Genomic DNA, 21,926 nt, shown 5'->3' on the forward strand with positions numbered 1-21,926 from the left:
ATAAGAAAGGGTTTCTTTAAGAAACAGATGCAGCATGGCCTAGTGGAAAGAGCACAGGCCTGAAAAATCAGAGCACCTGAATTCTAATCCCAGCTCTGCCACTTGCACACTGTGTGACCTTGGGCAACTCAGTAACTTCTCTGGGCCTCAATTTTGTCATCTATTAAATGGGGATTCAACATTTTTTTCCCCCTCCTACTTAGATTGTGAGTTCCATGTGGGTCATGGACTTTTTCTAACCTATCTTGTATCTACCCAGCACTTAGTATAATACTTGACACACAGTAAGTGCATAATATCTATAATAATTATTACTATTATTATCATCATCATTATTACATATGGGTATCATGAAATCAGGAAATGCTGATTATCTTGGGCACTATGGCCTCCTCCACATATCAGGGAATGTGGAAGCGATACTGGCCCTAAGAAGGCACGTAGAAGAAATCAGAGAGTCAGTTGAGCAAGAGTATAATTACTGGGAGGAAAAACAGAATTGTCCCAGGCTTAGCAAAGATAAAATCAATGATGAAAAGGAGTTGTGGAAACTATTCTCTCCTCCTCATTTTTACCTTCACTTATATATTAAAGCTTAAGCATTCTCCTAGGAGACAAGCCTGCAAAGGGAAGACTGAATAATTCCTTCTGGATTAAAAATGGAAATCGCAATGGAGAGTAACTGTATAAGAATGACAGCTGTTTTTAATCAATCAATCAATCGTATTTATTGAGCGCTTACTATGTGCAGAGCACTGTACTAAGCGCTTGGGAAGTACAAATTGGCATCACATAGAGACAGTCCCTACCCAACAGTGGGCTCACAGTCTAAAAGGGGAAGACAGAGAACAGAACCAAACATACCAACAAAATAAAATAAGTAGGATAGAAATGTACAAGTAAAATAAATAAATAAATAAATAAATAGAGTAATAAATATGTACAACCATATATACATATATACAGGTGCTGTGGGGAAGGGAAGGAGGTAAGACGGGGGGATGGAGAGGGGGACGAGGGGGAGAGGAAAGAAGGGGCTCAGTCTGGGAAGGCCTCCTGGAGGAGGTGAGCTCTCAGCAGGGCCTTGAAGGGAGGAAGAGAGCTAGCGCGGTGGATGGGCAGAGGGAGGGCATTCCAGGCCCGGGGGATGACGTGGGCCGGGGGTCGATGGCGGGACAGGCGAGAGCGAGGTACAGTGAGGAGATTAGTGGTGGAGGAGCGGAGGGTGTGGGCTGGGCAGTAGAAGGAGAGAAGGGAGGTGAGGTAGGAGGGGGCGAGGTGATGGAGAGCCTTGAAGCCCATTTTCCAGGGCACCAACACTGCCTTACCTAGTAGCATTATTAGGCTTTTGTTAGGCTTTTCCTAATAAAATGTCTGCAAAGTGCTTTATGAGCTTCATGAAAAGATGCTATATAATTATGAGGTTGTCTCGTAGTTATTAGTCTCTCAGTCATCTTTATAATTTCCTTGAGCCATGGTCAAGGGCAGGTCAAAGGGCTTAGGGAGGAACCATCCCATTTCTTTAGGATGTGGTAAGCACCCGAGTTAAATATAAGACACCAAAGATGAATAGATGACCTTTAGAGGTCAACCCCCAATTACCACATGGGAGAATGGTACCCCATACCACATCATCTCAGCCCTCTAACCTCTTTACGGAAAGTCGGCAGCATTTTTCTGGAAAGCCCAGGCAAATGACAATTTATATACATAGAAATAATAATAATTTTGATATTTGTTAAGTACATACTACTATGCCAATCACTGCACCTAAGCACTGGGGTAGGTACAAGATAATCAGGTCAGACACAGCCCCTGTCCCTCTTGGGGCTTGCAGTCTAGACAGGAGGGAGAACAGGTACTGAATCTCCATTTTACAGACGAGGCCCACAGTCACACAGCAGGCAAGTGATGGAGCTAGGATTAGAACCCAGGTCCTCTAACATTCCCACTATGCCATGCAGTGGCAGAGGAAGGAAACTATTAAAATACTCTAAGTGAATCTTGGAGATGAGGTCACCTTGGAGATAACAGGCACACCCTCCCTGAAAGGAGGTGCTTTGCATGGAGGGGAAACTCAAAACAGCAGAGGAGTGAGAAGTGAGGGCTCCAACGGGTAGGGACTGTCTCCATCTGTTCCCGAATTGTACTTTCCAAACGCTTAGTACAGTGCTCTGCACACAGTAAGCGCTCAGCCTCCCACACCCGATTCCACGTCCTCTCCTCTCCAGCAGGAGTAATGTCCGGGCTGTTAAGGCCAAGGTCACGGGTAAACAGAAAGCCATTTCTAGGCTGTAGGCTCATTGTGGGCAGGAAATGTGTCTGTTTATTGTTATAGTGTACTGTGCCAAGCCCTCAGTACAGCGATTTGCACACAGTAAGCTCTCAATAAATACGACTGAATGAATGAAAGAAGGAATTCCTAGTTGATAGAGCTAGAAATGTTAGCAAGGAATGTTCTGTTTCTTACATCTCTCTCCAAGTGCTTCTGGTAGAAAGACCCCAGCTTTCTGGAGTGCGGACAAAATTGCCCTGTGCCATAGTCCCCTTCCCCTCCGCCCTGAGCTGCCCAAAGAAGAGAAGAATTTCAGCTTAATAAAAACAATACTGATAATAATAATAGTAGGATTTAAGTGGTACTATGCGCAAGGCACTGTACTAAATGCTGGGGGTTGGACATAAGCAAATCAGGTTTGACAACATGGGGCTAACAGTCTTAATCACCACTTTAAAGATAAGGTAACCAAGTCACAGAGAAGTGAAGTGACTTGCGCACGTTCACACAGCAGACAAGTGGAGGAGCTTGGATTAGAACCCAGGTCCTTCTGACTCCCAGCCCCACGCTCTATCCACAAGGCCACTCCGTTTGAGCCCTGTTCTGCCTCTTAGTGACTCTTGCCACCTCCTCCAAACCTCAACCCCATATGGGTGGGAGGAGTTGGGGAGGTTGCGAGGGAGGGGACTGGGCTCCCTGAAGACGAGCGGCAGCTACAAGAGCATCTCTAGCTACATGACTCTCGTTCCTAAAGTTCTTAAACAGGAGGGGAAGAAGAGAGATGCAAGTCGCAGAATACTTCTCTTTCCCAACCTCAATCTTCCACCTAGAAAGGGATTTCTGTGGCCCTGTAGGCTTGGCCCCCACGGTCCAGATCTGATTGCTGCTAGAGAGGTAAGGGTGTGGAATCGGGGGAGGAGGAGATCAAGGATGGGGCTTGGGAGAGCCCTTGCTCTGCTGTTTTGAGTTCCCTCTCCGTGTGAGACCTAGGCCGGGAAACACGCAGCGGTATAAGTAAATGCAAGGAGTTCCTCTCAGTGGATGGAGTCGAGGCCCAGACATTCCCTGAAAGCCTGAGTTGGCCTTGGCCCTGAAGCCCGCGAGGAAGGCAAGCAGTGAGCCTGGAAAAGCTACCTGCAGTCCGACTCTGGTTCTCCAGCCCCTCTAAGCCACCAAGCCAGCTAACATCCCCTGCCAGTTCCACTCCCACTGCTAGTTGTGGGCAGGGAATGTGTCTGTTTATTGTTACACTGCACTCTCCCAAGCACCTAGTACAGTGCTTTGCAAACAGTAAGCACTCAATAAATATGACGGAATGAATAATTACTGTTTTCTTTTTGGGGTAGTATCTCCTCTACTGTAGTAGTAACAGTAACATATATTTATATTAATGTTATATTGTACACTCCAAAGCACTTAGTACAGTGCTCTGCACACAATACTCAATAAACACAAAGGACTGACTAATATTTATTAAGTACTTACTGTGTTCTAAGTGATCTGAAAGAGAACACAGATGGGAATTAGGCATGGCAGCCTATCCCTTGAAGGGCTCACAACTTATAAACATACTAAGGTGAAATGAGAGGCCTCCTTGGAAGTTAGGTGTTTTGTGCCAGAACAACTCCGGTGATCATATGCATTTCAAATGGCCTCACTGAAAAATGACTTCCACATCCATGATTTAGGAACAGGGAGAACACTCAGAATATGAACACACAGGCATCTCCTCCATTTTTAATCAGCAGACAGCGTTTTCAAGAGATTGGAGTTTTCACAAAGGTAAACTGAAGAAGAGCTAAACCTGGTTGTCCCCTCTTCTCAGGGTCTCTCCTTTAAAAGGTGACACAAAGCCCTGCTCGAGCTACTCTTACAGGACTGGTGCACTTCAGGTCGTGATAAGCTAAGAAGCTCTGAGTCTCCTTGCAGTTCTCCAGAGCAATCCAGCTTCTTTAAGGTATGCAGTCAGCCCTAGATTTTCCTGCTTTTATATTAAGCCAGAATTAATCCTGAACCACAACATATTAGTTTCACGGAAAAAAAAAATCACACCTTGGATTATGTCATTGATACAGTATCTTGTGACACTTTTGTTTATGGTACTTATAATCTACTTAAACTGGTAATGGAGCAGATTTCTATAATTATGGATTGGACGCCTTCCAGATCACACTCAGTAGTTTTAAACGTCCCCCTATCCCGATGCCCCGCTTTTGGACTGGGAGGGGCGATAACACTGACATTCTCCCCAGACAGCCCCCACCCTCAATAGTAGGCACCTTGCTAACTTACCGGCAGGGGAGGATCCGGACAACATCATTGGGCTTGTAGCCTTCGATACAAACTGCACAGTTGTCAAAATCGGGTTCAGTTTCCTACAACGAAGAGAGCACGGTTCAACCTGCTGTCTTGGCCACGTACATCTTCAGCACAAGGATCCGCACAATCATGCCCAGCCAAGTCTGGCAATGCCACCCGCTAAGCTTTCGGGACTGTAGTAGTTCTCATTTAAAAACACAAGCAAACCGCTCGACGGCACTGGAGCCAGGTTCCTTCATCAGTAATTTACCACAGCTTTGGCTCAGTTTCCACCTCCCTCACCCTCCCCACGTCCTCCGGAGCCCTGTGTGTCACTGCTAGTGGTCTTGGTTTTCAAGAGGAAAAGCAGCCAGCCCAGCATCATTAGAGTGACATGGAGAGGTGCCCACTTTCTGATTCTACCACCTAAGAGGGTGTGGCGGACTGGGCCAGGCTGCTCAGAGGGTATGATCACTAGGCCACTGGAGAGCAGAGAAGAGAGATCTCTGGGTGTCTCTCGGAAGCACAGTTACTTTTCAGAAGGTCTAGGACTTGGTTTGAGAGTTCCCCAGGATCCTCTACACCAGGGAGCCGGGCCCCCAAACCAGCCGAGCCCCTAGCAGGGCCAGGATAGCCAAGGGATGCCACATCTGCCAGGGGATCAGGTGTCTATGGGCCTTGTGGCCTCTGGCTGGGCCACCAGTCCTAAGGTTGGGGTCCTGAGGAGGAGTGGGTGAGTGGAGGTGGCATAATTGGCTCTTGGCCCTCCTGAACAAACAGGCACAAAGTATGTGCACCAGAGCACAATTCTGTGTGAAAGTGTGTGAGTCTGCCTCGAGTATGTCTATCCTCCCCCTTCCCACTGATTAAGCACTTTTACCTTATTTCTGCTTTTCCAGAATAGGGTTTGTTTTCATTATTACTCTCTCTCATGTGAGTCTCTTTCTCCTCCTCTTGTTCCTCTAGCAATCAGGAGTGACCCAGAGCCAGCAGCCCTTTGAAACACAGGTGGGGAAATTACCTTGTCCCCTTTCCTGATGGTCCTGACCTGCAGCTTGCTGATGGCTTTCTTTGCGGCATCCCCAAGACGACGCTGAAAAGGTAAATCATAAAAACTGTGGGTTAGAAGGAAAGTGCCACCACCTGATCTTTCAAAGCTGGTTAAAGGCCAAGGAAGTTGTCAATGAAACTGTGGAGGTGTTCCACACACAATGTGCACTCAATAAATACCACTGAATGATTGACTGATTTATTGGAGGGCAGCAGGAATATAAAAGGCAGAAATGGGGGTTCGGGGGTGGACTTTTGTGGAGATCTAGCACAGGAAACACTACGCTTCCTTACCTAAATTCCTTTTGGCAAAGAAACCAGTCAGAAAGTCATTGTGGCTGGCACTGGCTTTTTTTTTTATGGTATTTGTTAAATGCTTACTATGTGCACGTCCTCCCCCTGGCCTGGAATGCCCTCTCTCTGCACATCCGCCAAGCTAGCTCTTCTCCTCCTTTCAAAGCCCTACTGAGAGCTCACCTCCTCCAGGAGGCCTTCCCACACTGAGCCCCCTTTTTCCTCTCCCCCTCCTCATCCCCACTGCCCTACCTCCTTCCCCTCCCCACAGCACCTGTATATATGTTTGTACAAATTTATTACTCTATTTATTTTACTTGTACATATTTACTATTCTATTTGTTTTGTTAATGACGTGCATCTAGCTTTACTTCTATTTATTCTGATGACTTGACACGTTTTGTTTTGTTGTCTGTCTCACCCTTCTAGACTGTGAGCCCATTGTTGGGGAGGGACCATCTCTATATGTTGCCAACTTGTACTTACTAAGCATTTAGTATAGTGCTCTGCACACAGTAAGCGCTCAATAAATACGATTGAATGAATGAATGAATGTGCCAGGTACCACTAAGCTCTGACTTAGACACAAAGTAACACTTTTTTTTAAGTTTATTTTTTCAATGGTATTTGTTAAGTGCTTACTATGTGCCCAGTACTATGCTACGCACTGGGGTAGATACAAGATAATCAGTTTGGACACAGTCCTTGTCCCACATGGGGTTCACAATCTAAGTTACTCAAAGCTGCCACAGGGGAATGTAAGATCGGCCTATTTTATCCAGGAGTTTTACACATTACTTTTGAGGTGGCTTCTGCTCTTTTCAAAAGCACTGTAAAAGAAAAAAAATGTTGGGAAACGTTTCCCCAACCTCAAAGTTGAGTAAAATCTTGGGTTGACCCAAGTATCCCGTTTGACTGTAAGCTCCTTGAGGACAGGGATCGTGTCTACCAACTGTAGAGAAGCAGTATGTCCTAGTGGATGAAGCATAGGCCTGGCAGTCAAAAGAAGCTGGGTTCTAGTTCCAAATCCACCACCTGTCTGCTGTGTGACCTTGTGCAAGTCACTTCTGTGCCTCAGTTTCCTCTTCTATAAAATGGGAATTAAGACTCTGAGCTGCATGCAGGACATGGACTGTGTCCAAACTGACTCAGTTGCATTTACTCCAGCACTTAGTACGGTGCCTGGCACATAGTAACTTCTAAATAAATACCACACACACACAAAAACAAAAAACAAAACTGTATTTTGCTCTCTCAAGTGGTCAGTATAATAATCTGCCCTAATTGAATGCTAATATCAATGACTGACTGATTTTTAGGACTTCTTTCCCCATGAGAAAGGGCACTGAGGCTTCCACTTACTCTGCCAAAAATTGACTATAAGCTCCTCAAGAACAGGGACTGTCCTCCTATTATACATCCCCCAAGTGCCTACAGAGTTCCCTGTCCAACTCTGTTGATAATTTCAATGATTGTGATGTCAGGTGGCATGTCAGGGGAGCCTAGGATGCCCACTACACTGTGAAAAATGCCCTATTCCCAAGTGGGGGCCAGTTCCCAAAGGGATTTTAAAACCCCAAGAGAGCCAACCTTCCAGAAGCATGGAAAAGCACAGCGTGCTATAATGGAAAGAGCACAGGCCTGGGAGTCGGAAAGATCTGGGTTCTAATCCTGCCTCCATGATGTTTCTGTAATGTGACCTTGGGAAAATAACTTTCTCTGTGACTCAGTTACCTCGGCAGTAAAATGGGGATTAAGACCGTGAGCTCCAAGTTAGACAGCTACTATGTCCAATACGATTAGCTTGTATCAAACCCAGGGCTTAGTACAGTGCCTGGCATATAGTTAAGTGCTGAACAAATGCCATAAAAAAAAGGTGAGTTACCCTCTGTGGACTGAACAGTTCTGATCCTTGCCAGGAATGTATAAACCTGGCCTGTAATTGGGAGCAGTGTAAACAGAATAGGAAAACAAAGGTGGGAGAACAGCCAAGGCTCTTCAGTGCTACCTCAACTCAGGGGCTTTCGTAGAAACCCCGACATATACCAAAACAATGGCTTCCTTTCTCTACTGCTTAACTGCCCCCAATCCCCATCTCAATACTTTTCAGGATGTGAGATTTCAGCTCTGTGGGACTGCACCGGCTGGAAGTGTTGGAAACACACAAAGGAATCACTGTGTTCTAGTTTTATGGAGCGTCTCCCCACACAATTTGAACTTACCCTTCAGAAGTGGTATTTGGAGATAAAGGTGTTACATTTTTGAAATTCTCTTCATGTTAAACCTCTCCATCTGACACAAACACAACTCCTACCAGGAAGCCTTTAATAAGAGCAGTGAGGAAACTTAAAAATATGTAAGCACGGACTGTGTCTACCAACTCTGTCATATTATATTCTCTCAAGAGCTTAGTACAATGCTCTACAATCAATAACATCTATTGAGCGCTTACTGTGTGCAGAGCACTGTACTAGGAGCTTGGGAGAGTACAATATAACACAGATTCCCTGCCCAAAACAAGCTTACAGTCTAGGGGGGAAACAGATGATACAAATAAGTCACAGACATGTACATAAGTGCTGTGGGGCAGGGAGGGCGGGGGGGGGGGGATGAATAAAGGGAGCAAGTCAGGGTCACGCAGAAGTGAGCAGAAGTAAAGAAAAAGAGGGCTTAGTCAGGGAAGGTCTGTTGGAGGAGGTGTGCCGGCGGTAAAGCTTTGAAAAAGTCGCGGGGAGAGTAATTGTCTGTCAGATAGGAAGAAGGAGGGTGTTCTAGGCCAGAGGCTGGACATGGGTGAGGGGTTGGTGGCGAGTTAGATGGGATCGAGGTACAGTGAGAAGGTTAGCATTTGAGGAGCCAAGTGTGTGGGCTAGGATGTAGAAGGAGAGTAGTGAGGTGACATAGGATGGGGCAAGGTGATTGACTGCTTTAAAGCCAATGGTAAGGAGTTTCTGTTTGTTGTGGAAGTGAATGGGCAACCACTGGAGTTTCTTGAGCGGGAAAACATGGCCTGAACGTTTCTGTAGACAAACAATCTGGGCAGCAGAGTGCAGTATGGACTGGAGAGGGGCGAGACAAGAAGGAGGGAGGTCAGCAAGGAGGCTGATACAGTAATCAAGGCAAGAAAGGATAAGGGCTTGGATTAAATTTGGTAGCAGTTTGAATGGAGAGGAAAAGGTGGATTTTAGCAATGTTGTGAAGGTTGAATCGACAGGATTTAATGATAGATTGAATATGTGTTGAGTGAGGGGGAAGAATCACGGCTAGCGCATGCTAAGGTTCAGGCTTGTGAGACAGGAAGGATGGTGTTGTGGGAAAGTCAGGGGAAGGACAGAGTTTGGCTAGGTAAATTCAATTTTTGCCATGTTAAGCGATATGGCCTAGATCTAGATGTAAGTTCCTTGTGGGCAGGGAACTTTACCAACTCTGTTACACTGTACTCTCCCAAGTGCTTAGTACACTACTCTGCACAAAGTGAGTGCTGACTGATTGATCTTAGCCAGATCACTTGACTTCTCTCTGCCTCAGGTTCATCATCTACAAAATGGGGATTAAATACCTATTCTCCCTCCCCTTTGTACTGTCAGCCCCATGTGGGACAGGGAATGTGCCTGATCTAATTTTACTGTACCTGACCCAGTGCTTAGCAGTGTGTGGCACATAGTACGTGCCTATCAGCTAAATAACTCTTGTTGCATATCCTCTGAGCCCTGAGAGTCTGTGTTCTGGCAAGCAGGCTGCCTGGCTTTCTCCATCTCTGGAGGCCCAAGCTAGGCCCTGGACGGGCCCAGGCTCTCCCTCAGTGTTCTGAATGTCACTTCTGGACCTCATGGCCTTGGCGAGTCGCCCGGCAGGCACAGTGCCATTCAACTGTTGCTGCAGAGTTTCCTAAGCTAAGCTAAGGTGCTGTTCGCTTTGAAAGAACTCTGGCTTGCTATCAGCTCTTGGGCGGCTGGCTCTGCCCGGAGGCTGACAGGCTGATCTGATTAGACCTGTCGTTGGAATGACCCTCCTTCCTTGGACTTCCCCGCCTCTCTGGAGTCTGACTCATGGCATTTCTAGGCAGCCCCGGAGCTGGTTTTGCCCACCTCACAATCCACAGCAGAATGTGAGCTTCTTGCAGGCAGAGACAACTTTGTCACAGCTCTGTTAGATTCCTCAGAACAGTGGATGTGTGCAACAAGGCTGCTGAGCAACTGGGGAACGTGTGCCAGTCGCCGCAAAAGTATGAGCTTCCATCCCGGCTAATCTCTTGTTGTGCTTGTGCCTATCTGAAGGTTTGTGAGGGCAGAGTCAGGGTTACACAACAGCTTAGAGGCTGAGTGCAGGGGACAAACTCACTTAAAGAACGGGTTTGTGTTCAATTCATCACCACCAACAGCATTTGTTGAGCCTACTAGGCAGAGGAGTGAACTAAGCACTTGCGAACATACAACAAAAGTAAAAGACACAGTCTTTGCCTTGAGGAACTAACCAAAAGACTCCTTTTTATTCTCAATTATATTACATGTCCCCCATCTCTCTCTTCCTTTACCTCTGTTTCACTTTCCCTTCTGGGTCAGGGCAGGCTGATTAAACATGGGGACCTAGTTTCATCCAACTCCTCTTAGGTTATAGCCAGCACTGCCCATGGAGCTTCAGCGTTTCAGTGCCACTGACATTGTTACAACTCCACGCCATTTCATATGATCTCCCTGCCACTGACCCCACTGCCACAGACCCCTTAGCCAGTGTATTTTAGATGCTGTCTTTCTCCTTTTCTCCCCAAAAGTAAACCAGCAGTTCCTGGTGCCAAAACTCAGAATTTCTCCTCCAGTCTTTAGATACCTTTTCTCCCTCCTACTCAGCCTGTGAGCCCCATAATTAACCCGATTAGCTCGTATCTACCCCAGCGCTTAGTATAGTGCTTGGCACATAGTAAACGCTTAACAAATGCCATTGTTAATATTAATGTCATTGTTATTATTATTGTTGCTACTGTTGTTTTACTACTACTTGCAGTCACCTTCATATTCTGGGGCTCCATACTGATTACTGATTGTTAAGATATTACTATGTGCCAAGCACTGCGGTAGATACAAGGTGATCAGGTTGTCCCATGTGGGGCTCACAGGCCCAATCCCCATTTTACAGGTGAGGTGAATGAGGCACAGAGAAGCTAAGTGACTTGTCCAAAGTCACACAGCAGACAAATGGCAGAGGTGGGATTAGAACCCATGATATCAGACTCTCAAGCCTGTGCTTTTGCCACTAGGCCACGCTGCTTCCAATAATATTAATAATGGTATTTGTTAAGCGTTTACTATGTGCCAAGTAAGTGCTGGGGTAGATACAAGCTAATCAGGTTCCATATGGGACTCACAGTTTAAGCAGGAGGGAGGAAAGGTAACAAGGCTCAGTGCCTCAAACATCCCCACCTCTACTCCTGTGAGAAGTGCTGGCTTGCTGTTTCTCAGGGCTCTTTCAAGACAAATTAAGCACTTCACAAGGGGGAAAATCAAATACATTTGTTGAAAGGCAACACCGCAAGCACTGTGTCTTGATACATTGACTCGAGCACTACATCTAAATTCACTGATTGGCCTTTTAAGCGGTTAGTACATTATTGTGCATATAATAAGCACTCGACAAATACCACTGATTGACTGAACTATCTGCAGAGGCCATTTTCATATCAGCTCAACTTTGGAACATAATTTTCTTCACAATGGCTAAATGAAGCACTCAGACAGGAGTTATGAAAAAAAGAAAGCTTTCACGCATCATTTTCCACCATGCTCAAAGGGAAGCCTGAGAGCTGGGTGCTTTTATTCTTTCTTAGAAAAGATACCAGAAATGGGATGCTTGGGTGGGAGTGGGGAGGTATTTTCATGCTCTACAACTTTTTCTTCTGCTAATAGAACACCTGTCTTTTCTGTCTAACCTTCAAGACTGAAGGACAAGATTAAAGACAGTTTGAAACCTTGATATCTGTCATTTCTTATGTAACTGAAATGCTCACTGCAAGGGATGAAATCTGGGCTTCATCGTTTTTGAAAAAGTCTCATTTATCTTTTCTGTCCAATGATGGCCTTCCCAAAGAATGTGATATCATTAAGCAATAAGCAGCAGGGCCTAATGGTAAGGACACAGACTGGGAGTCAGAGGACAAGGGTTCAAATTCCAGCTCTGTCATTTACCTGCTGTATGACCTGGGGCAAGTCACTTAACTTCTCTGTGTCTCAGTTCCCTCATCGGCAAAATGAGGATTTAATACTTGTTCTCCCTCCTAGTTAGACTGTGAGCCCTGTGGGAGACATATCTTGTATCTAACCCAGCGTTTAGTACACTGCTGGACACATAGTAATTGCTGAACAAATACCATTAATAATATTATTATTATCATAAGATGGGAGTAGTACTGTAATGGTATTTGCTGAGCAATTTCTGAACATGACACACTAGTACTAAATACTTGGGAAAGTTCAAGGGAACTGAAAGATACATTCCCTTCTCCCAAGGAACCTATAATCACATGAGGGAATCAGACATATAAAGATATTTATAAACAACGGGAGCAGTAGGAAGGAAAAGAGTCAGGCAGTAGAACAAAATATAACAGGATGGAACAACGGAATAAATAACTGAATACTCATAAATGCTAGGAAAAACGTCTGGCCAGGGTCGCAAGATGGCCAGGGACAGAGCTGAGACAAGGATTCACGGCCGCCACCTCCTGACACCAAGCTCTTCCAACTAGGCCACATTCACTCTTCTCCCAATCCTCCTTCCTTGGATAATTCTCTGAGTTTTCTTTTATCCTCTCTTCACATTAGCCATGCCTCGTCCTCTCCCCCTTAGCCTTCTACCTCGCCCCTCTTCCTTTTCCGGCTATTTCCTCTTCCTCTCTTCTCCTTTATCCTTCTCACATTATTCTATAAACATTTTAATAAAATCACCTATGCGCACTGTACCAAGAAAAGCAGTGGAGACAGTTGTGACCTCTTGGAAGCTTACATTCCAAACTGCAGGTATTCCCAGAGCAGAAGAGATACATCTACGAGTAATCTAGAGTGCATAGAACTGCACAATACCCAGAAAGACAATAACCCAAGCAAGAGTGTCAGTTTGCAAATAACTATACTACTCATTAACCTTCAGGAGACAAAAAAAAATTGACATTTGCTAAAGTTTCGTCCAATGATTATTCATATACACTTTTGTTGTTGTTTCTCCCATCTACTTTCCCCGCTCTCTCCTGAGGATTTCTCACACACTCACAGAAGGCTTGCTCCTTCCCTGGAAGGCTGGCATAATCTAGACTTCAAGTTCACCGTCAGCAGGGAACGTGCCTGCTAACTCTGTTGTACTGTACTCTCCCAAGCACCTAATACAGTGCTTTGCACATAGTAAGCACTCAATAATTACCATTGATTGATTGATTGGCTGGTTTACTGCAAGAATCACTGTGGGCCTCCCCACTTTCCTTCCCATTGACTGTCATTTGGAGAGAATTCTCCCTGCCTCAAAACCCCAAACTCTGATAGAAAACAAAAATAAAGAAGACTATAAGAAAAGGTTGAGACCATGGCAAAGGCATATAGGATGAAAACAAAAGGAATTCTCAGAAATTTATTTATCTGATGCCAGAAATACACTTTGCTGCCCCTGCCGTGGGCCACTCTTCAGTGGAAGTGTTGTTCGTGGAAAGCAAGGGGCTCATCTTTATCTGATCCGCCCACGTCTGAAATTACAACCACAGACTCTGTCCCTGGCAAGGTGCCGTCCCCATTTCTGCGTTGGCCTGTCCAGGTGAACTCGGCCTGGTTGCTTGGAGACCGGGTGCCTGCCCTGACTTGGGTGGCCGTTTTCTTTTTTTTTCCCGATAGCCTTGCTAATGCTTGTGGGCCTCGGTCAGAGCCGCCCTGGCCAAGAACCAACTCTAGGTCAGGACTCTGTCTAAGGAGGACCCAAACTTGGGAGAACAGGATTAGGCAGGGAGAGGCCTGCGACTCAATACTCTGAGCATCCTGGGAGAGCCGTGCCTGAAATCAGGACTTTGCAACTCAAATTCTGGCTACTCCTGGGGAATGTCGGGTAGGGGACGGCCCTGAAAAGATCTCCCTTTCTGTTTTGGCTCTAGTAGGAAAAGTCAGCGCAGCTGAATGTGCACCTTTCGGTATTAATCGTGATCCTCCATCCTACCTGTATTCTCGACGGGCATGGAGGGGTGAACTCATCATTGACCCTGGCTAGTCAATGAGATTAATGGGGAGAGGAGGGGAAGAGGTCCCTATTTTCCTCCTCTTCCCCTCTCCTCTCCTTGAGTATCTCCCAGTTACTCCCCTTGTCCTGAAATGCCGCTTTGAGGACTTGGGGGTGAAGAGACTGTGGGAGTTTCAGTTTAATAATAATAAAAATAACAATGATGGTGGTATTTGTTAAGCACTTACTTTGTGTCAAGCACTGTTCTAAGCACTGGGGTAGAAGCAAGCTAATCAAGTTGGACACAGTCCATGTCCCACATGGGACTTACAGTTAATCCCCATTTTACAGATGAGGGAACTGAGGCCTAGAGAAGTGAAGTGACTTGCCCAAGGTCACACAAGCGACGGAGCCGGGATTAGAATCCAGGTCCTTCTGACTCCCGGGCCTGTGCTCTATCCATTAGGCCACAGAAAAAATGCCACCCCTTTTCCCTGCCCACCTCCTGCCCTATCCAAAGCACTCACCAAGAAGAGGGTAAGCTCCTGCACTAGAATGTAAGCTCTGTAAGGGCAGGGATTATATCTATGTACTCGACTGTACTCTCCCAGGAATGTGACACAGTGTTCTGCTCGATAAACATTATCGATTGGCTGAGGAACCTGGACTGGATTTTCTTTTTTTTTTTTAGAATTTGGGTCAAATTTCTCACCGGGACCTGTAGAGGAAGAGGCCAAGGAAGGTGTTAAAAAAGGATGGGGAAGTGAGGCTCATTCTCAGGGAAATGCTATTATTGGTCAGGGAGAATCCAGGTGTGATCGGCCAGAAGGGCTGATCAACACCTCCTCTAACAACCACCTTGTAGGAAAAGCTCTTGGAGAGTTGACAAAGAGGGTGGCTCCAATTGCACCTCAAGAATCCCAGACAACCCTTTGGTGACCACCTTCTCCTTCTGACCCCACCCTGCCACCACCCGAACACTAGCTGGGAGAAATAGAGGACAGACCAGTTAAAAACTGGACTGCTCAGGCTAAAACTAAGCAAATGGACACCCTAATTCCAAATATCCTGCAAACCCTTGAACGATGCTATGTAGAGCAATAAAACAGGCTTGTTAAGAACATCAAATACAGATGTACTGTGGACTTGGGAATATGGTAAATCAATAATTCACCTCAACCGTAATAGATAAGAGAAGGGATTTTACTAAAAATGTCATTTTCACATGATGAAAAGAGTAAAGAAATCAGATTCTCCTCCACGATGCGCTGAGTTACGAACTGATAGGTCAGCACCTTTAAAGTACTTGACATCAACTACTTATTATGTCAGCAATGAACCTGTTATGCTTGTTATATCTTGGCAAGAGTCCACTTGAGGAAATTACACACCGCTACCTACAATTTCCTCTTTACAGTTGTAGGAGTTACCCTCTGTAATGCTGCTGCAGGAGAGAAGAGCTGACAGCTTCTACAGGTGGCTGCATTTAAGTACTTGGGTGGGGGATATATTACAAACTATCAAAGGGATTATACAGCACAAAAAGAGTTATGATAGAGTTAAGATGTGGATGGTTTCCACTTTCTTATTATCTCCTTTCCTGGATAAATTTACTTTAGCAAAGTGAAGAATTGAGTCAATTAGCCACATAATTCAAGCCGAATGAACACTCTTGTCTCAATAATCTGCTTTAAAATGGTACCAAACCAGTCAACTGTGGCTATTTTTAAATGTTATGAAACCAGATGAGTGTGTCAGTTCCCCCTCTTCAATCAGTGGTATTTACTGAGCACCTTTGGTGTGCAGCGCACTGTACTACATGCATGAAAGTAAGTACATGCATGGGATGGGGGATGCGATCCCTGCCCACAAGCACCTTACAGTCTTCAGGGGGTGACAGGTATAAAAATGTATTATGTACAGGGGAAAGAGCCAAGTATAAGAATATGTACTTAACTGCCGTGGTGAGTATCAAAGTACTTATGGGGTACATACCCAAGTGCACAGTGGACACTGAGGGTAGGGAGGATAGAGGGAATGAAGGCTTAGTCAGAGAACCCCTCTTGGAGGAAATGTGATTTTCAGAGGGATTTGAAGAAGGGGAAAGTGGTAGACTGTCAGATATAAAGGGGGACAGAGTTCTAGACTAGAGGGAGGACATGGAGCTCATTCAAGAGGTCAGTGGGCAAGGGGTCCATGGCAGGATGGATGAGATTGAGGTACAGAGAACAGGTTGCTGTTAGAGAAGTAGAGCGTGCAGATGGTGGCCAATCTAGTAGTAAAAGTATTTACTGAGCACTCACCAGGTCCAATGACCCGTACTAAGCATTTGGGAAGTAAAGCTAAACCTTGAGACTATTCCCTTCCCACAGGAGCTTATTAATTGGATAGACAGACATACACATACCATATCTCATTCAACCCAGATATTCAATCTGCTCTTTCCTCTCCATCCACACTGCTACCATGTTAATCCAGGCACTTATCCTATCCTGCCTTGATTACTTCATCAGCCTCCTTGCTGTCCTCCCTGCCTCCTGTCTCTCCCCACTCCTGTCCATACTTCATTCTGCTGCCTGGATCATTTTCTACACTCCTCAAAAACCTCCAGTGCTCACCCAACCAGCTCTGCATCAAACAGAAAATCCTTACCATCTGCTTTAAAGTATTCAATCACCTTGCTTGCTCCTACTTTACCTCCTTGCTTTCCAACAACAACTCAGCCGGCACACTTCATTCCTCTAATGCCAGCCTACTCATTGTACCTCAGTCTTGTCTATCTTGCTGCCGACCTCTCACCCACGCCCTGCCTCTGGACTGGAATGCCCTTCCTTTTCATATCCGAAAGATGATCACTCTCTCTGACTTCAAACCCTTATTAAAAACACCTCCTCCAAGAGGCCTTTGCTGATTAAGCAGTCATTTCCTCTATTCCCAATCCCTTCTGTGTCACCCTTGCACTTGGATTTGCACTCTTTATTCACTCCTCCCTCAGTACCACAGAACGTATGAGGCACATATCTGTAATTTACTTATTTATATGTCTGTTTCCTCCTCTTGACTTTAAGCTCATTGTGGGCAGGGATTGTGTCTACTAAATCTGCTATATTGTATTCTCCCAAGCGCTTGGTACAGCGCCCTAAATACAGTAAGCCCTCAATAAATACCATTGATTGATATTTACAAACAGGATCAATAGAATCAAACAATCTGACTGTGCGCGAAGGGCAAAGGGAGAGAATAAAGAGATGAGTATGTAACTGTGAGAGGTGGCTGCTTACTTCATTTATACCTCACTGTACCTCGTTCTCGCCTGTCCCACCGTCGACCCCCGGCCTACGTCCTCCCCCTGGCCTGGAATGTCCTCCCTCCACACATCCGCCAAGCTAGCTCTCTTCCTCCCTTCAAAGCCCTACTGAGAGCTCACCTCCTCCAAGAGGCCTTCCCAGACTGAGCCCCCTTTTTCCTCTCCTCCTCCCTATCACCCCCCTACCCTACCTCCTTCCCCTCTCCACAGCACCTGTATATATGTTTGTACAGATTTATTACTCTATTTATTTTACTTGTACATATTTACTATTCGATTTGTTTTGTTAATGATGTGCACTTAGCTTTAATTCTATTTATTCTGATGACTTGACACCTGTTCACATGTTTTGTTTTGTTGTCTGAGATGGACTGGCTCCCTTCTAGACTGTGAGCCCATTGTTAGACTGTGAGCCCACTGTTGGGTAGGGACTGTCTCTATGTGTTGACAATTTGTACTTCCCAAGCGCTTAGTACAGTGCTCTGCACATAGTAAGCGCTCAATAAATACGATTGATTGATTGATTGATTGATTGATTGTTGGGTAAGGACCGCCTCTATATGTTGCCAACTTGTACTTCCCAAGCGCTTAGTATAGTGCTCTGCACACAGTAAGTGCTCAATAAATATGACTGACTGACAATGAATGAATATACCTAGCTCTTACAATGTGCTTGTGTCCTTCCCCGTTTCCCCTTGGGTAATGTTACCCCCGCATTCCTTCAGGTCAGTTTTCATCACTGAGGTCGCACCGCTCCGATCCAGACACCAGTTGCATCTCTCTCGCCTCCTCCAGCAGGGTTTGGGAGAGGAGGCGGTTGAAGGGGAGTAGAGCTGATGGTGGTTGGTGTTGCTCTTGAAGAGGTTTGGCCACTGTGACTGCACCAAACCAGTCTCTCACTTTCAGCATTCCAGACGGTTCAGACATTACCTCAAGGTAGAGTTTGGGGCTGATTTGCTCCATGTGTTTTTGAGAACTGTAGTCTCAGAAGCAATCAATCAGTCAATCAAACATATTGGTCGGGTGCAGAGCACTGTACTAAGCACTTGGGAGAGTACAATATAACAGACATTTCCCTGCCCACAACAAGCGTACAATCTAGAGAAGCACCAACTAGAGGAAAAACTAGGTGTTTCTGGTATTTTGACTCCCAGTGGATTCCAAACCAATAAGTAAGCTCAGCATTGGAACATTTCCCAGTATTATGAGATTCTGGGTAGGATTTCTGGAGCTCCCAGGATTGGCCTAATGAACACAAACTGTGTGGTTACTATTAAGTACAAATTGTTCTGGCAGATGAATGGGCATGAGGGGGAAAATGGGAAAGGGGCTCTAGATTGTTTCTTTTGCCTGAATCACTCATAAACTTTACTGGGTGACCCTGTCCAAAACTGTTCAAGAGTCACTACTGACCAGCGAGATGGAGACTGACCCCTGTAAACTGAGCAATCCTGCCGGCGCTTCCCACACCTGCACGCTACCCCCGTGAAGGGTCGGGGTGTGTGTATGGGGGGGGATGGCGGCGGGGTGGAGGGTTCCAATCCGGCACCCATCTCTTTCCCCACAAAGTGGTGGGAATGGTTGATTTTGGCCCAAACAGTTTCATCTGCCTACATCATTTCCAATGTGTTCTGCAGCAACTGGGCAAGAGGAGTTTTGAAAAACTTAGCCTTTGATTTTCATCTCCCACTTTCTCCTCCAAGTTTTTTTTTTCCCCCCAAGAGAAAGGAAGTGCAGTATGTTTCAAATGACAGTAGCTTCCTAGGTAGCATCATCCTGACCCTTTGGCTCCCTCTTCATCTTCAACACACACACACACACACACACACACACACACACACACACACACACACGCGCACACGCTCTCTCTCTCTCTCTCGCTCTCCTCTTCCTTCTCTTGACCCCCCCAAAACCTTCAGAAGATGACAATGAGACTAACCTCATTTCTAGACCGTAAGCTCGTTGTGGGAGGGAATATGCCTACCAACTTTATAATGTACTCTCCCAAGCACTTAGTACAGGGCTCTACACACTGTGAGTGCTCAATAAATGTAACTGATTGACTGAGACTGCATCCATTACTGTGAATGCACACATGCACAATTTAGCCATGAAAACACACCACAAGTGCACCTTTTCTTGTCTGTTGCCTGTTGCGTAAATATTGCTCAGATATCAATAATAAAGGGCAGAATGGTAAGTCCGATCTCCAGCAGGACATACACTTGAGTTGTTTATGAAGCAATAGTAATTATTTAATAATAATAATAATAATGGCATTTATTACGTGCTTTGTGCAAAGCACTGTTCTAAGCGCTGGGGAGGTTACAAGGTGATCAGATTGTCCCACGGGGGGCTCACAGTCTTCATCCCTATTTTACAGATGAGGTAACTGAGGCATAGAGACGTGAAGTGACTTGCCCAAAGTCACACAGCTGACAATTGGAGGAGCTGGGATTTGAACCCATGACCTCTGACTCCAAAGCCCGGGCTCTTTCCACTGAGCCACGCTGCTTCTCCGGATTATTTGTGCTGAGCCATCCCCACTCCCTCTCCTGGTCTCCCTGTGACCTATAGCATTCATTGCCAGATGGCCAGGGTCAGTCTAGGATCACAGAGCAGAAAATCTCCAAGACCTCAATGGCAGCATCCACCACCATGCCTTCACCCATTGAGACTGATTCTTAGAGTGGGGAAGTTACAATCTTTTCCACTGTCTTGCAGAACTTTTTCAGGGGACACATCAAGACACAAAACAAAGAACAACAGAAAATGGAGCAACAACAACAACAAAAACTCCCACAGCTGTATTCCACACAAAGACACCCACCCACAGGATCCCCCAACTGGCAAGTCGGCTCTGGGAAGATTTTAAAAGTGGGAGGGAGATGAATCAAGATGCGGGCTACTCACCTGGTTCCTGTCCCTAGCATTTGCATAGCGGAACCTCTGGATATAGTAGAAGACCAGCCAAGCGAGCGATATGATCATCAGCACGATGAAGGAGATGGAGACAAAGACGACGGAGGTGCGGCTGACGTATTTTTGCAGGTTGCGGGTCCCGATGGTGATGTACATCATCACAGTGATGTTCTTTTCCAGCAGGCTCACTATCTCCTTCCCCTTCGGCTCAGGGATCATTATTGCCACCACATCTTCTACACCTGTTGCAAAGTGGAGAGAGGGGATGGGGAGCAGAGGAGAAAGCACAGTCAGGAAAGTGGAACAAAACAATCCGCCTGCTTCAAGTGCTACTAGGGCTGGTTCAAAAATGCTGAACAACTTGAGAATAAAACCATCTTGCCCCCTTGGCGGGATTCCCACCATAGGGCTCCTTAGCAAAACCATGGGGATTCTAATCCAAAAGCTGGAATCTGAAGGTACTCTTACCCAGGGCATCTCAGAGTCACCCCTCACTCTTGCAAGGGGCCAGGCCAACCCCAAGGAAGAGCACAGAGCAGCCGTGAATCTGTTATGCAATGGGTTTTGCAAAAAATGTTTTTTCGAGCAGATCACAGAATTGCACAATAACCCTATTATCAGTCCTCAATTAATACTGCAAGCATTTCAAATTCATAGTGTACAGAAACAGATTTTCAGCAGTGTAAATCGGTTCCCCGGGAGGTGCTAATGGCCTCTGGTAAATGACAGGTGTCAGAAAGAAAAGAACAATAATTCACTCCAAGTTTCCCTCTTGAATTTCATCTGGATAATAGAAATGATTTAGTATTTCCATTGTTTCAAACCATTCTTCCTGTATCAAAACAACAGACTTAATATAAACTTTGGAAAACACAAGGGTTTGTAAGAAAATGCAAATATTGTGCAAGAAAAGTCCACATTTCACTTTTATTTAATAAACACCATTTAAAAATATTTTGAGGGATGAATCCATTTTATCTCCTTCCTTCCATCCAGTTGACCCTCCACCCCCCATGAAGTTTCTTCTAGCTCATTAATTTAAGCCAGACACATTTCCTAGGCAATGTGAGAGAATTTGTTACACAAAACCATTACAAAGAAAATGTAAATATTCGTCAGGACTTTTTAGAAATTGAATTTTCAGAAGAGGATCTCTAAACACAGACATATTAGTAGCTCTCTGACAAAGTTAGCTCGTATGCATAAATGATCTCAGGCACTGCAACAACTCAGTACTGGCTTGTTTGTCATTTTTACCTAAATGGTTCTGCTTCTGATTGTAACTAGGGCAAAATTTTCCCCTAATGGCTTATAAGGAATACAGAGCAACATAATCTTCAATCCTTTTTTTTCTTTCATTTTCCATGATCTTTCAGACCGTAATTGAAAACAACCCATTATGGAATAGGAACCCTACTGCTCTACTCAATGGATTCTTCGTCTTTGAATTATTTATCACCCCCTGAAAGGCCTAGGGTGGGTCCCATTAGGTGGGTCCCACTGGAGTCCCACTTTAGGGCAAAGTGGTGGGTCAGAGCCCTCTGTGACCCTGGCAGCTGACTCTCCTCCTTTTCCACTTCTTTTGCAGCAGCAGCA

General features: G+C 45.5%; 1 protein-coding gene across 1 annotated transcript in view; it reads right to left on the reverse strand.

The window, feature by feature from the left end:
- RNF150 (ring finger protein 150) overlaps positions 1–21,926 on the reverse strand; it is a 169,540-nt gene that overhangs the window by 37,284 nt on the left and 110,330 nt on the right. The window contains exons 2-4 of the mRNA XM_038755046.1: positions 20,322–20,572; positions 5,595–5,666; positions 4,568–4,650 (exon numbers count right to left, since the gene is read on the reverse strand). Coding sequence (XP_038610974.1) covers positions 4,568–4,650; positions 5,595–5,666; positions 20,322–20,572 — 406 coding nt within the window. The remainder of the gene's footprint in view (positions 1–4,567; positions 4,651–5,594; positions 5,667–20,321; positions 20,573–21,926) is intronic.

This window comes from Tachyglossus aculeatus, chromosome 12 (assembly GCF_015852505.1).
Source record: "Tachyglossus aculeatus isolate mTacAcu1 chromosome 12, mTacAcu1.pri, whole genome shotgun sequence".
In the NCBI taxonomy this organism is placed as follows: domain Eukaryota; kingdom Metazoa; phylum Chordata; class Mammalia; order Monotremata; family Tachyglossidae; genus Tachyglossus; species Tachyglossus aculeatus.